This window comes from Electrona antarctica, assembly GCF_951216825.1.
Source record: "Electrona antarctica genome assembly, chromosome: 6".
In the NCBI taxonomy this organism is placed as follows: domain Eukaryota; kingdom Metazoa; phylum Chordata; class Actinopteri; order Myctophiformes; family Myctophidae; genus Electrona; species Electrona antarctica.
The window spans coordinates 56236895-56253807 of record NC_136811.1 but is presented as its reverse complement, the minus strand read 5'-3'; the positions used below and the strand labels follow the sequence as shown (position 1 = coordinate 56253807).

At 43.3% G+C, this 16913-nt stretch overlaps 1 protein-coding gene and 1 long non-coding RNA gene across 2 annotated transcripts; one reads left to right on the top strand and one right to left on the bottom strand.

Annotated features, from left to right (window-relative positions):
• Positions 1-330: 330 nt before the first annotated feature.
• LOC306925753 lies at positions 331-6287 on the bottom strand. The gene is made up of 3 exons (XR_013790300.1): positions 6192-6287; positions 2280-2409; positions 331-450 (listed from the first exon to the last, which is right to left on the bottom strand). It is a non-coding gene; the product is annotated as an uncharacterized lncRNA (long non-coding RNA).
• On the top strand, positions 6125-10111 carry LOC306925749 (uncharacterized protein). Its single transcript, XM_079504790.1, has 2 exons — positions 6125-6582; positions 8067-10111. Exon 2 carries the CDS (start codon positions 8117-8119, stop codon positions 9410-9412), a length of 1296 nt encoding a protein of 431 aa, XP_079360916.1. The 5' UTR covers positions 6125-6582; positions 8067-8116; the 3' UTR covers positions 9413-10111.
• The last annotated feature ends 6802 nt before the right edge of the window (positions 10112-16913 follow it).

Below are 16913 nucleotides of genomic sequence, written 5' to 3'. Positions count from 1 at the left end.
TGTTTAAAGCTGAGCGACCTTCCCCGGTCTCCTCCCAGTCACCACTGTCTTCAGCGATGTCAGATTTAGAACAGTGTGAAGAGAGGAGCCGGTCGTCATTGCTTGATTGTGATGCTACCCAGTACTGTATATAAGCTTGTGTTTTCATGTGTTCAGCTGAGGTGCCAGCTAGAGGCTCTGTCTCTCTGTTTTCATCATCACCATCATCATCATCATCATCATCATCATCATCGTCATCAACATCAGATTCATCATCATCTTCTTCTTCATCTTCACTTTTCAATGTAAATGTCAACGTTGACCCATCAGCCTCCTCTGGTCTTTGAAGCAGCTCCTCCTCCTGTTCTTCTTTAATGTGTGGAGCTTCTGGTTTCTCCTGGAGGAGACTGGAGTTCCTCTCCTGCTGTTCGGGTGGAACCTCCTCTCTACACACCGGGGGCTGCAGGAACTCTAGGCAACAGATACAATGACTTGATTATTAACTCGTCGACTGCCACCATTGACTCCGGCGCTGCAACTTATATGCCGCCGGATACTTTTTATTTTGAAGACCTCAAAAATTCACTTCCCCGAAAGAACAGGAAGAAAAATCACCTAATGAAGCTAATGTGGCTACCGTCTTTTTAAAAGTCTTCAGAAGCGTTAATACTGTAACCGCGAGGTAGCGGCGGCCGCTAACATCAACGTTCTGTTCAAACACGTCAATCTGAGAAAGGATTCAGAGAAAAAAGCGTTTTAAGATGGCGGTCCTTACAGGAGTCTACGCCGCGGCCATCTTGGTCAGTCAGGGCATCTAGGCCGAGCCGAGCGTTGCCTAGCGACGGGGATGCTGCTAGACAGTGGATATCAGCGAGGCAAGTTAAAGGAGCATTCAGTGATTTGGGTGATTTGGAAAAAAAACCGGTCCGCCCCGGTAACAAGATGTGCACATGCACGCACTACAGTGGGGGGGACACAACAGAACAGCACGCACACCAAGGCCCGCCCCCGCTCGATCATGATTGGCGGAAGACCCCTCTATCCTGATTGGCTGGGCCACCAAAAACGAAAACTACGTTTTTTTGACCCCAGGGGTTAACTGGGGACAGGGAGGAACTCCTTATATGGTCAACAAAATGGGGTTGGGTTTTTGTGCTAATTCGCTTATTTCCATCAAAATAAGTAGTAAAGTGTGCCACTTGGGATACTATTTACATTATGAAGAGAGGATATATAAAAAACAATGGCTTATGGTAGGGGAAATAGCCAATAATGCGCTTTTGCACAAAATAACAACTAGAGATGGTTACTTATGGCATTTTATATTGAAGTTTCAGCCTGAAACGGAAAGCTGTCTGTTTATGAACCAATCAGAACGTCGCATCCCTCCAGGCTATGGGACGTAGATCTGCTACATGCGCGACGCGTGCATGGACATGCAGGTTGTTTGTAAACAAAGTCACAGAGAGACGGACAGCAAAGCTCATGGCTTATTTCTAACCTATAATGTTAGTGTGCTGCTGCTGTTTAAAACAAGTAATACCCTGTCTGAATGTCCTCTTGAATGGGATTAAAAACTGAGTATTTCTGAAATCAAAAGCAGCTGTGTTTGGACGGTCGCGCAGAGATGGGAATCAAACAGGTGAATTAAAAATCAAGCTCCATGTGAGGCTCGATGTCATCACGCAGCACGTTGTCGTTATAAGGAAGTAACTAAAATTTGATTTTTATGGACTTTTGATATACAAATCACACCCGTGTGAAGTGAGGGGCGCTCTTATCATCTTACAACATCGATGATGTTGTAATGATGATATAAAACAAACGGTGTCAAACAAACATTAAATTATCTTTATTGTTAATGGGATTTAATGTTTGTGTTAGGGATAAGATGACGTAAATTTTCCCTTCATTTTCAATGGCGTTTTTAAAACAAACATTGAACTAAAAACAAACATTAAACCTCTTTTCATTGTCAATGGCATTTTTAAAACAAACATTGAACTAAAATCAAACATTAAAAAGTACACAACAATTGAAATGTATCCATTGTTTGGTATGGTCATATGATGACTATGGATATGTTCTAAAAAAAAAAAATGTCATCCCACTACACCTTTAAATAAGACATAGGCAACAACGATAGGGCCCTAATGTTTTTTCCCCTTCTTCCATTTAAGCTTTACATGGCATTAATAACTCAAAATAGACAGGCCACTTGATAACCAAATCAATGGAGAGAAGAGATTATATAATATCAGCTCTAGAAATGCAGAGAGACAAATAAGAAAGTGACTAACCATTTAGCTCCTCCTGCTGTTCCTCTTTAATCTGTGGAGGTTCTGGATTCATCTGGACCAGACTGGAGCCCCTCTCCTGTTGTTCTGGGGAAACCTCCTCTTTACACAGTGTGTAAAGAGAGTGAGAGATCTAGAAGGAGGTGAGAGGAGGTAACGTCAGCAGAGGAAAAACCTCAATTTGTCTTCTGGTTGGATAAGATTGATTATCCTACTTTAGATTAGTTCTGTAATGACCTGTAATATAGAGTAGGGCCTCACTAGGGTGGCCACAATCTCCCTGGGACGGGCCATGGCCCTGTGCGTGGTCCAGGAGAGGACCAGGTGGCTGGAACTCCACCCGGTCCTGGAATCAGTGCGGCACATTCTCCTGGACTGTGCCATCACCCCGGACAACCTTCTTCCACGGGGCAGTGGACGACATTGTCAGGGTTGTCAGAGCTAACCAGGACGCTCTTGCAGCCCTCCCGGAAACCCCCTGCACCCCACACTGGTGGCTCAGGGAACGCTGCGATAGTAGGACGGCGCGTGTAATCCCGGTGCCGACCCACCCGGTTCCCCACAGAGGGGTCCCGAGATGCAGTAGGGGTCTGCAGGGCATGTACCCGGGGTACTACCCCGGCTAGACATCACCAGAGTCCGAGACTCGCAAGGTCAGATTTAGCCAACCCAGGCAGACCACAGCCACGGACAGTACTACTAGGTCTTACCTAACCGTCAGACTGTCCCGCTTACAATTGCGTGCATGTGGCTATGAAACTGTCTGTACTATGTCAATAAAATTGCCAAAATGTACATGTTTTTCTGTTTCTTACCCGGGCTCTGGAGGAGCCCTTGGGTGGTGCACGTGAAACAGAGTTTGAACGTATCAGCAGGCGGAAGTCTGTGGACCACAACACAGGATCCTCGTTATGTTGGGACGTGGTGAGTTGTCTTGGGTAACAGTGGTTGTGCCCCTGGTTAACCGTGGTGCACCCCCTCCGGCCATGGCTATGGGCTAGGCCCGGCGCCATGAGGCCCCAAAGAAAAGGGGGAGGGTAGACAGTGCCTGGTAGTCACTATGTTATCGGAGCCTCAGGACCGTCCCCAACACAGAGAGGGTGTTTTGAGTAAGGTCCAACTGGTCGCCGTACCGGTTGACTGGGATCAACAGCCCGGTGAGGGTCTGGGGAGCACGAGCCTTGGGGCTCGTCTCCCTTGACCTTTTGTCCCAGAAGGAACGCCTCCCGGGCATGGATACATATCCGCCCCAGGGGGAAAGGTGTCGCCCAGTGACGAGCCTGGGATGTTAACAGGATAAGGTGTGTCCTGTTGAGGGGCGGACTATGAAGTGGTCATTAAAAAAAACAAAAAACCAAAAAGGGGAAGGGGTAAAACACACCGGGGTTCTTGCATGAACCCCGGGGGGGGTTTCCTCCCTGCATACGCCGACGGGACATCAGTGGTGAGGGCCAGCCCATTCACCCGTTATCACTGTATTAAATATACCAAATAAACCGTTATCAGGACGTTGGAATAGGCCAATATGGCCATACTGGCATATTAGACATTGTGGTGTTTGGCTGAACGTGTCATTTCCAACTCTATTGTCGGCGCATGGAAACTAGGGGCTACTAATATGTACTATTCTCTGCCTATCGGGACGTAACTCGGACGGCGCTGAGTCGGGTCTGGTGGCCGTCGCAACGTTCGGCACGGCTCAAGGCCACCAGACACGGCGCGGCTCCGTCATTGACATCAGTGACACAAAAATACCATTATCACCCGTCACAATAGCTGATAATGACATACTGAAACAGTGAGTATGTGGAAAATGTCCATACTGGGCCCATTGCATGGTCCTGATGATATTCTATGCACTGAAACAGTCGAATGGGGTGTGAGGAGTGACAAGCACCACCACCTGAACAGGGCGTAACCCAACCCGGGACTCTTGCAGTGCAGGAACGGACCGGTTGTCTAAAGAGAACACCCCGAGACTCGGGCTGGTCCTTGTCCTTCGCAGGCACAAGCCAGGGGGCTTAGGCCGGGCTTTGAGGGGCCGAGCGTACAGCGTCGGTCAAAAAGGCGAGGGCCCAGATCCCTAGAAAGGGATGTGCTGGGCACCCCTCTTGTCAAGGTTGATAGGGGCCCCCTTGCCAAAAGTTCGGGGTCACCTGGTGCCTGGGATATCGTGGCCTGTTCCCCGATGGGGCACAGGAGGGGCGATGAACCACCGGACCTCGTGTGAGGTCTGTTCGGACATGTCCATTAGTCATGGCACGATTCCCCCGCGGAGGCGGAGGGATCTCCAATTCGGCGGGGAGACGGCCGGAGAGGATGCGCACTCCTAGGAGGCGATGGCTCTTTCAGCGAACAGGGTTTCAAGGTTCCCCTAGCGGAGGTTCCGCTTTGGAACTTGCTGAGTGGCATATCCCCTGGATGGCTCAATCTGAGCCGCGGTAGGAAATCGTATTAGTCGATTCCCAGGGGACTCCAGTTTGGGTGTCAGTGATTCTACGGGAGTGTACGAACACTTACAATAAGCGTACAGAGAATTTAATGGAAGTTTAACATAATTCTCACTTGCTCTAGCAGAAGAAAAATGTCACCAAATGGCGATCAGTGACTGAGTGAGCGCACTAGTACCCCGGAGGGGAGGAGCTACGCAATACGCCATGACGCAAATTACGCTAATTACAATAAGCGAATTGATCGCTAATGTTTGTTTACATAACCAGGGTTATGTTATAACCCAGTGGTTCCCAAACTGTGGTGCGTGCAGCCCATGTGGTGTGCGAGTGCCTTCTAGGGGGTGTGTGACATGAAAGGTCTAATGGTGGTGCTATGGTTTTATTTTAAATATATTAACATATTATGCCAATATATGGCAAGTAATGCAGAATATAGCCTATGCTGCATATATTATGCCATATTAAATACCATAAAAACGTTGTCTTATAGTATAAGCCAACGTTTTTAATGGTACTCTAACTTTCAACCCCTGAATTTACCATGATCCACAATTTATATACTCTATTTTTGATGTTATTTGGATGAACCTAAGGATCATAAAAAAACCATGAACGATTACTTTTGCAATTTCTTTTGGGTCAAATCTGACTGGCCTGTATGTGGAACACCCTGCCAACAGTTGTTACGAAATGTGAATCCCTAGACTACTTCAAAACCGCTCTTAATTGTCTCAAAGTGCACTTACGGGTGGCTGCAATTTGAAACTGGCCCCTGTAAAAAAGTTTAGGTCCTTCCCTTCTTTTTTTGTAAAATGTACACGTTTAACCTTTTTTCTAACTGTGATGATTTCTTTGCATAGCTGTGTATGTCTTTAAATGTTTTGATAGTGCTTTTTCTACTTTTAACCTCTTAGCAGTTTTTGTATATGTACCTATTCTGCAAACTGTGAATACAATTTGCAATCAACATGGACACACATTTTAATTCTGAACATTTCGCAATTTTCACAACCTTTCAAAAACGGATTTCCTGAAAGACACGCCAGACATCACATGACTTGATCTCTGCCAAACTCGACAGTTCCACCCACTCGCGAGAGAGAGAGTTTTGATTGATTGAAATATTTATTAACAGTTTGCAGAATTACAGTAGGCCTACATTTCAAGCACAACTCAATACAAAGACTGTTAACTGTGAGTGGACGACCCAATAAAGCATTACACTTGTTTACAAGAGGGTCCAATTCATCAAAATAAAGAGAGAGAGAGAGAGAGAGAGAGAAAGAGAGAGAGAGAGACGCGTACGCGCACGCAAGAACACAGACGGAAGCACACGCCCACACCCACGCACGCCACGCACACACAGAGTCGCGCAAGCGCACGGACAGACACGCACGCACACACCACGGCAGCAGCAGCAGCACGGCAGCAGCTAGCATGCTAAATGCTAACCTAGTCTTACCATAGAGCAGTGTGTCCTGCTGTCCGTAGAGTGTTTAGTAGTATTTATTTATTAGAGTGTGTTTAGTAATGCTCCGGGATAATACAAGAATCCTACAAACTACTTGTGTCTAATAAAGATAAAACACTGCCTCTTGTGTTTATTCCGCCATCTTGGATCTCCTGTCGACGTGACGTCACGCGCACGCACGCACTCTCGGTTGGAAACAAACTATCGCGAGAGTTCCTGTACGGAAGCCGGCGGCAGAACGAGATCCAAGATGGCGTAATAATAAACTAAGCTAAAGGCTGACAGAAGTAGTTTGGTTTGCGTTTGGAATCATTATTATTTTACTCTCCATCCACCACGTCCATACTGAAGAAGAACTACTCACCGATTCCTCTACCAAAAGGTAGGTTGGTTTCTGGTTGATTGAATTCATACTTTATTAACAGTTTGCACTTTGCATGAAAAAGCATGGGGAAAGTACAGTTCAATAAAAGGTCTGCTAAAGAAGATTTAAAACCCAGAAAAGCATGATGCTTGTTTACATTGTGGAACGCCCTACCAACAGCCATTAAGAAATGTGAATCCCTAGAGGGCTGCAATTCGAAACTGGCCCCTGTAAAAATAAAAATAAAGTCAGTCCCCCCCATTTTTCCCCCATACTGTAGCCTACATATTTTTCCCTTTTTGTCTCCACCAGGCCGAAGGCATGGGGAGAGATTATGTTTTGCACTCCGTCCGTGTGGAGAGAGTATGTTTTGCACTCCGTCCGTGTGTGTGTGTGTCCGTCCGTGTGTCCTTCCGTCCGTCCGTTACCAGCTAATCTCCGGCACCGTTAACCCGGTCGATGCCAAACTTTGCACACACACTCCCTGGATGCCAACGATGAACCTCTGCCCCGCATTTTCCAGAACGGCCTGTTATAGCGCCACCATGAGGCAGCTTTTCACATTGTTTACCTAAAACTGCACCGATCTGCGTGAAACGTTGCATGCACACTCCCTAGAGGCCAAGGACAAACCTTTGACCTGCATTTTCCACATCTGCCTTTTATAGCGCCACCAGGAGGCCGAATTTTGTAAAACACATTTTTGGATATTACTCCTCCAGATTCTGTCCAAAAATCTCAAAAATCGTTACACAGTATCTCTATGGTCATGTGCTCAAGTCGGATCTGTCCGATATGTCATATTCCATCCTAATTGGCTATAATTGGCTTTCACAGTTTGCAAGATTGCCCCGTTTTGAACAAAAGCCTCAAATCATGAACGCGGCATGCAATTTACGTCAAATCTTTCACACATTTTCTTACTAGGCTGAGGAATATATCCCACCCTTTTCACATTGGCCTGTTATAGCGCCACCAACAGGTTGATGTTTGCAAAACACATCCAGTTTCTTCAGCAGTTTGTTCTCATGTTGTTAAGGGTGTTGATGGGAATAAGTTACCACCATAAATCACATTGCTGTTGGGGGGACATGGTTTTGATCAGAACGCCAATGTTCTGGCCTAATTTCTGACTTAACCAAGCATCTGATTTGGAATATTAACGCTTCTAAAGAGAGATCAGATCTATTAGTGCAAGGTAGTTTCACCTCCCGGTTTTGGGGGGAAATGGAAGGCGGTGCTTTTCAGAGTAAAATGTGCCCATCTGCTTGGCACTCTAGCCTTTATTCTGAAATTTTCCCTGGCAATAGTGTTAATACAAAGCACAAAAACACAAAAGGCGTTGCTGGCGCCATGGGATTTCATGAAAAACACATTAAGTATTTGGCGTTCAATGAGTTCAAACACTTGAGACCAAAACAAATCAATAAGTAGGATAATTAATCCTATTAAACAAATTGAGTTGCTCTCTGCTGACCTTACCTCCTCTCATCTCGTCCTAGATTTTGCGGTTTCCCCCGAACAGCAGGAGAGGAACATCAGTCTGGTCCAGATGAATCCAGAACCTCCACAGATTAAAGAGGAGCAGCAGGAGACGAGCATCAGTCTGGTCCAGGATAAACCAGAACCTCTACAGATTAAAGAGGAACCGCAGGAAGAGCTTCAAAGGCCAGAGGAGGCTAATGGGTCTACATTGACATTAGATATATATGGATCTGATCCGGTGTGTAAAGAGGAGGTTTACCTTGAACAGCAGGAGAGGAACTCCAGTCTGCTCCAGGAGGAACCAGAAGCTCCACGGATTAAAGAGGAACAGGAGGAGGAGCTGCTTCAAAGACCAGAGGAGGCTGATGGGTCAACACAGACATTACCACTGGCAGTGAAAAGTGAAGATGGTGAGGAAACCAAAGAGACAGAGCCTGTAGCCAGCACCTCAACTGAACACATGAAAACACGAGCTCATGTAGAGCACTGGGTTCCACGGCCAACGAGTGACGACAAGCTCCTCCCTTCAGACTGTTCTGAATCTGACATCACCGAAGACAGTGATGACTGGCAGGAGACCAGGGAAGGTCAGTCGGCTTTAAACGCACTGAAATCACAAGACAGTGATGACTGGCAGGAGAGGGAAGGCCAGTCGGCTTTAAACGCACAACATGTAGGAGGACAAACATTGTCCTTGAGCAGCAAGCTGTCCCACGACCCGACGTCATCGACACAAACCCAGTCCGCGACGACGAGTCACGCGGAGAGGGGAAGCTTGAGTTGTACAGTTTGTGGTAAAGTGGGCTTCGGTAAGATGCATCTGCTGAAACGACACATGAGGATTCACACGGGGGAAAAACCATTTCCGTGCACCGTTTGTGAACAGAGATTTAGCCAAGCTCATAACCTGAAGACACACATGCGGACTCACACGGGTGAAAAGCCATTTACGTGTCCCGTTTGTCAAAAAGGCTTCGGTCAAAGTTCACATCTGAATACGCACATGAGGACTCACGCAGAAGAAAACCCCTTAACGTGTACCGTTTGTCAAAAAAGCTTGCATTGTAATTCTAATCTGAAGAAACACATGAGGACTCACACAGGAGAAAGACCCTTTAGTTGTACAGTTTGTGGACAGACCTTCGTTCATAAACACAATCTGAAGGCCCACATGATGACCCATACAGGTGAAAAACCCTTTACTTGTACAGTTTGTCAAAAAAGCTTCAGTCAAAGTGCGGGTCTGAAGACACACATGTGGACTCATACGGGTGAAAAACCCTTTAGTTGTGCCGTTTGTAAACGGGAATTCTTTCATAAACGCAGTCTGAAATTACACATGAGGACTCATACAGGGGAATAAAATATTACAAATTAAAAAAATGTAAATGCTTTGTCCAAAATAAAACTCTTAAGATGCAGATTCATGCAGGGAAGAAATAGGCTATGTAAAGCAATCTTATCTGACATTATTACAGAACAAACATTATCTCTCATTTCAAATATACTAAAAAACATACTAAAGCAATAAAATCACACAATCTGGTATCAATATGATTATTAAATGTGCCTATTCATTAAGTTAATTTAACAATATTATATATTGATCTTTTTCACATTATTTCCTGCATGTAAACTGGTTTTAATTTTTGCCAAAATGTGTTTGGGCCCCACAAATTGTTTTGGGTCGACACATAGTATGTAACACACGCACGCACGTACACACGCGTGTGACGGTGGCCTAAGACACTTGGACTTGTGGGTCGATTGATAGATTGATTTATAGATTATTATTTTGCAACTGAATGGCTGGAAAATGGAAATTAAGAGTTTACATACGGTAGTACATGCATAAACTTTCCTTAATGATTATATCTGGTTTCAGTATTTATTCATGACTATAGAGTGGTGCACGTTGGGCACTGGACTACTTGGAACGATGCAAGTTGGAAATGCATGCCCCACCCAGTTATTATGTATTTGTAACGATGAAGTTGGAGATCCATGCCCCATGCAGTTATTATGTATGTGTCCTTTTATGCCCATCCATGGAGTTCTTGTAACGATGAAGTTGGAGATCCATGCCCCTATGCAATACCCGTTGTACCCGTGGCAATATATGGAGATTTATGTATCTGTCTCTCTGTGTCCCTGTATTCCTATATATGGAGTTCTGTGTCCCGTTGTACCCGTGTCAGAGTACCCGTTCTACCCATCTGCCTGTGTTCCTTTTATGCCCATATATGGAGATTTCTGTATCTGTCTCTGTGTGTCCCTTTTATGGAGTTCTGTGTCAGGCATGCCCAAATATGGAGTGTTAACTTGTGATGTCAGGCATGGCCAAATATGGAGTGTGGCCTTTTGTGGGCATTCTGGACAACCATGGGTCCGACCGACTCGACACCGGGCACGGCCACCCACCTGAAATTCAGCACACGCGCTCCACACCCCCGCAGGGAGTGCAGTACCCGGTGTCGAATAATAATCTATAAATCAATCTATCGATCGACAAGTGCCACTATAGTTCCACACTCACTGCAGAGGACCACTATAGTTCCACACTCACTGCAGAGGACCACTATAGTTCCACACTCACTCCAGAGGACCACTATAGTTCCACACTCACTGCAGAGGACCACTATAGTTCCACACTTACTCCAGAGGACCACTATAGTTCCACACTCAGCTTGTAGGTCTGCTATTTTTGAAAAATCGTAAAAATGCGGCACAAATCTTTGAATATATATTCTTTCAGTTGTTCAGTCGTGCAGTGCTGAATGCAATCCACTGGAGGGCACCCTCACACAGGAGAAGCCATCCATCTATGGAGAAAACGATCAGGACAGTTTGTTTAGACATAAGGTGAATGATGAAAACGAAATGGAAACGAAATGAAAACTAAACTATGATGACTAAGACTAAATATACTGACAATTTTGTCAACAAATAAAACTAGACAAAAATGTTAGGAAGGGACTAGACGGACAAGTGATCCAGTATAAGTCATTTTACACTTGGTTGCATGCTGAAAATAGCCGATCTACAAGCTCACAACGCATCGCAGTCATTACCACGGCATCAAGGCCCGCCAAAATACATTTTAGTCGACTAAATCACCTGTAGATTTAGTCGACTAAAATCTTATGATATTTAGTCGATATTTAGTAAACTATGTACACTAACACCCAGCACATTTTACTGGGTTCTAACTGACACAAAATGTGATTTATTCATTATGATCAGTTTGAAAAGTAGAAATATATAGGCTTCCTTATTATAGCGGCCTCCTTCCAATAAAATATATCGGTATCTAATCGATTGAGACAAATAAAAGCCTGGATTAATAATTGAGGATTTTACGGTAGTAATTCCTGATTTTTGCTTTTTATGTTTTTTATTTTTTTTTATTTTTTTCAGTTGCAGATATCTTGATATCGTGATGTCATCGTTAATGAAATCTCTTGTGAATCGCAAGAGATTTCATCAACGATTTATCACGATATCAATATATAGAAAGAAGATAAAAGCCTGGAAATCTCACTCAGTCAGGCTAAGGTAGTGATCTGGTATACTTGGTAAAGAAAAGGACCCTGAAGTCAAAAAATCACTTTCACCTGTGGAGACACATGCTGGAACCTTTTACTTTGAAATGTGTGTGTGTGTGTGTGTAGTTTCTGAGTTATTTAACTTAAACGCCCAATGCATTCTCAATGGCAATAGCACAAACTTTGGCATGCTACTATAGTCCTACATACTTACACCTAGAAACCCCATTCAAACCTATGTAGGTTCATCTTACGGTGGACATGTTTGCCTGAAAAGGAATCTTTGAAATGTTTCATAGTTTTAGAAATATAGTGCTCTCAAATTTGAGACATTTATAATGGGGCTCAATGGCAGATATTGGCACGTCAAAAAATCACCTAGAAACCTCATTCACACTTTTTATAATTCAGCTTACTGTGGAGACACATGCTGGAACTTTTTACTTTGAAATGTGGAAAATGGCATGCTATAGCATGCTATAGCTATAGTCTCGGCCTTCCGAGACCATGGGCTATGGGCTGAGCTTGAACCCACAACCTGTGGCTCACATATACAGCAGCTTATCACAGAGTTCCACCATGCTCTCTCTCTCTCCTCAGCTTTCCATCTCTTTCCAGCTAGTGTTCTTCTGGATGTTATTCTCCAAAACATGCTGCAGAGTGAATGTAGGAGGAACTCAGCTGGATCACAACCTCTGGCTCACATGGACGTCGTCTTAAAAAGGGTGCCACTGAGCTATCTGTGATTTTATGTTTCAAGTTGTTCTTCTTTGTGTCACTTTTCAAATGGGGCCTTGGGATCATACAGAGCATTTTAATGGTGTTTGCTGCTGTGCATCAAAGCTGTGTCTTTAGTGCTTCTATTAACTTGGAGTCCCAATCGATGATGTCACTGGTGGACGTGTTTCTGAACTGCCCGCAGCCCTCATGAGACACAGAGCGAGCAGAAAAGAATTGTGCTGTTTTATCATGAACATTAGTGAGATCCAATTATATGAAGGTATGTTAAAGGAGAATTCCACGCTAGAAGGCTTTCTTACCTTTATTTGTAGTTGTTACGTCCCCACCAAAGAGGTCCAGGTGTGATTTTGTGCAAAAGCTCCTTATTGGCTATTTCCCCTACCATAAGCCCTCAATGAATTGCATTGAATTGACTAAATCACTAATTCCCCAGAGTAACACTTTACCCAACACTAGAAACAAATCATACTGTTCAACAGGAGTAACATTTATCAACTAGAGATATTAAGTATACCTACGTACATAAGAATAATGTTGACAAAGTCAATGAACATCATTTTAGATGAGCTTTTAATGTAGGTATAGCAGGTGCTTATCCATTGAATATATAGCAAGAATCAAATAAAGAATTAAAACAAATGATCAACTTAAGTATGGTTAAAAAACGAATCAAAACAAAAAGAAAAAAAAAACCTTTACAAAAACATGTTAACAAAGTCAATTAGCATAATTTGAGATATGATTTCATTGTAGGTATAGCAGGTCCATTGAATATATAGCAATAATCAACCCAAATTAAATTAATAAAATGAATAAGGAATTTAAAACAAACCTTCAGTATGGTAAAAACAAAGGAGAAGTAAGAAAGAAGGAAAAAAAAACATATTGCTACACTATGAGGGAACCAGAGCTGATTTCATTGACAGTGTCTCTGTAGACGTGCTATAATAGCAGTGTTGAGAGACATTTGCATTTTAGATGGATGAATTGTTGCATCCTGTTGAGGAATCCCCTTACTTTGCCAGTGTTTGTGTTTCTGCCCCAACATTCTAGCCTGATCCAATTATTTCAATGCATGTCACCTCTGGCTCAACCAATAGCATACGGAGTACTATGTTAACTCTGGCTCAACCAATAACATACTGAATACATTTCAATGCATGTCACCTCTGGCTCAACCAATAACATACTGAATACATTTCAATTCTGTTGTCGGGAGGAAACCTCATAACTCCAAAATGTTCATTTTTCAGGAAATGAAAAATATAAATTTTCTTAAGAAAACCATATATTTTTTAAAACAAAGCAATACAGCCTCGTCAAAGATGGTGTTGGAACTTTATATATTGTCAATTACTTCCATGAGAGGGGGAGAGGTGGTGGAGTTAGTTGCTTTAGCAGACATGTTGAGAGTCCAATGGAGTTAAGAGGTTTTGTCCAAAGAGGTAAAAAGTGTTCAATAGCACTGATTTATGCCAAAAACCTAAAAGATTGAGTTATGAGGTTTCCTCCTGACAGGAACGATACACTGGGAGGAGACCCCGGGGCAGACCAAGGCGCAGTTGGAGGAAATACATCGACTCACTGGCCTTGGAACGTCTCGGAATCCCCCAGGAGGAAGTCACTAATGTTGCTGTGGAGAGGGAAGTCTGGAGCACTCTGGTGGAGCTGTTGCCCCCGCGACCCGACTACGGTTAAGCGGTTGAAGATGGATGGATGGATGGATGGAGGAACGATACACAACAAAGGGACAGGAGTCTAACAGCGAGGCTCAGTCTAAAGGGCCTTGCAAACGGGATGCAAGGAACGCAGGCGTTGTTGCCTGGATCATCACAGGTCACAGAATCCAGGTCTGAAGAGTCGCAGGCGTGTGCAAACGTTGGGCCTTGCAAACGTGATGCGAAGGGCGCAGGCGCAACAACGCAAGTGTAAAAAAAAGCTAAACAGAATCCAGGTCTGGTGAGTCGCGGGCGTGTGCACGTAACGAGCACGCACGCAACAAATTCACGGGAAGACACTGGAGCAGCTGGGACAGTTTAAGCCTCTTTTCATTCAGCTGCTGAATGAAAAATTACTGACATTTTGATCGTGTGATCTTCCTCAGTGTCATTGAGGTGACCTGAATAACAAATTGGCTTAACCTGTCCGAAGCCGTTTTGATTGATTGATTTCAATACAGACAATGTACAGTAGACTTGTCACAATTTACTCTATAAGTTTCATGGAAAGAAGAAATCTGGCAAAAGCCAAAATTAAGAACTTATGGCATTTTGCCATTGCACGAAACAGGAAGATATAGGGGTGTTGTTGAGGATCGAGGACAGGATATGTGAATACTGTGATCTGAATGAGGTGGAGAACGAAATCCATTTCATTTTATTTTGTCCTCTGTATCATGATCTGAGAGAAGTATTGTTTGAAAAAGTCCACAATCCTGATCTGAACTTGGTGTGAGGGTGTGAGAGTGATGCAGTGGTGGAGTTTCTTTTTCACCATGTTTTCGCTTTCTCAGAGTATCTCTATAGGGCATGGGATAGGAGGCGAAGGGTGACGTATAACTAAATTGTATTATAGATGAACGTATAACAGTTTTACAGATTGATTATATAGTTCAACAGGTCTGTGTGGGTTTACTACTACTGTCTGTAATCTGAATGAGTTGGGTTTACTACTACTGTCTGTAATCTGAATGAGTTGGGTTTACTACTACTGTCTGTAATCTGAATGAGTTGGGTTTACTACTACTGTCTGTAATCTGAATGAGTTGGGTTTACTACTACTGTCTGTAATCTGAATGAGTTGGGTTTACTACTACTGTCTGTAATCTGAATGAGTTGGGTTTACTACTACTGTCTGTAATCTGAATGAGTTGGGTTTACTACTACTGTCTGTAATCTGAATGAGTTGGGTTTACTACTACTGTCTGTAATCTGAATGAGTTGGGTTTACTACTACTGTCTGTAATGAGTTGGGTTTACTACTACTGTCTGTAATCTGAATGAGTTGGGTTTACTACTACTGTCTGTAATCTGAATGAGTTGGGTTTACTGCTACTGTCTGTAATCTGAATGAGTTGGGTTTACTGCTACTGTCTGTAATCTGAATGAGTTGGGTTTACTACTACTGTCTGTAATCTGAATGAGTTGGGTTTACTACTACTGTCTGTAATCTGAATGAGTTGGGTTTACTGCTACTGTCTGTAATCTGAATGAGTTGGGTTTACTACTACTGTCTGTAATCTGAATGAGTTGGGTTTACTGCTACTGTCTGTAATCTGAATGAGTTGGGTTTACTACTACTGTCTGTAATCTGAATGAGTTGGGTTTACTACTACTGTCTGTAATCTGAATGAGTTGGGTTTACTGCTACTGTCTGTAATCTGAATGAGTTGGGTTTACTGCTACTGTCTGTAATCTGAATGAGTTGGGTTTACTGCTACTGTCTGTAATCTGAATGAGTTGGGTTTACTACTACTGTCTGTAATCTGAATGAGTTGGGTTTACTACTACTGTCTGTAATCTGAATGAGTTGGGTTTACTACTACTGTCTGTAATCTGAATGAGTTGGGTTTACTACTACTGTCTGTAATCTGAATGAGTTGGGTTTACTACTACTGTCTGTAATCTGAATGAGTTGGGTTTACTACTACTGTCTGTAATCTGAATGAGTTGGGTTTACTACTACTGTCTGTAATCTGAATGAGTTGGGTTTACTACTACTGTCTGTAATCTGAATGAGTTGGGTTTACTACTACTGTCTGTAATCTGAATGAGTTGGGTTTACTACTACTGTCTGTAATCTGAATGAGTTGGGTTTACTACTACTGTCTGTAATCTGAATGAGTTGGGTTTACTGCTACTGTCTGTAATCTGAATGAGTTGGGTTTACTACTACTGTCTGTAATCTGAATGAGTTGGGTTTACTACTACTGTCTGTAATCTGAATGAGTTGGGTTTACTGCTACTGTCTGTAATCTGAATGAGTTGGGTTTACTGCTACTGTCTGTAATCTGAATGAGTTGGGTTTACTGCTACTGTCTGTAATCTGAATGAGTTGGGTTTACTACTACTGTCTGTAATCTGAATGAGTTGGGTTTACTACTACTGTCTGTAATCTGAATGAGTTGGGTTTACTACTACTGTCTGTAATCTGAATGAGTTGGGTTTACTACTACTGTCTGTAATCTGAATGAGTTGGGTTTACTACTACTGTCTGTAATCTGAATGAGTTGGGTTTACTACTACTGTCTGTAATCTGAATGAGTTGGGTTTACTACTACTGTCTGTAATCTGAATGAGTTGGGTTTACTACTACTGTCTGTAATCTGAATGAGTTGGGTTTACTACTACTGTCTGTAATCTGAATGAGTTGGGTTTACTACTACTGTCTGTAATCTGAATGAGTTGGGTTTACTACTACTGTCTGTAATCTGAATGAGTTGGGTTTACTGCTACTGTCTGTAATCTGAATGAGTTGGGTTTACTACTACTGTCTGTAATCTGAATGAGTTGGGTTTACTACTACTGTCTGTAATCTGAATGAGTTGGGTTTACTACTACTGTCTGTAATCTGAATGAG

What these genes read in the sequence shown, in the direction of transcription:
- LOC306925749 (XM_079504790.1), top strand. Translation starts at nt 8,117, where the DNA reads ATGAATCCAGAACCTCCACAGATTAAAGAGGAGCAGCAGGAGACGAGC.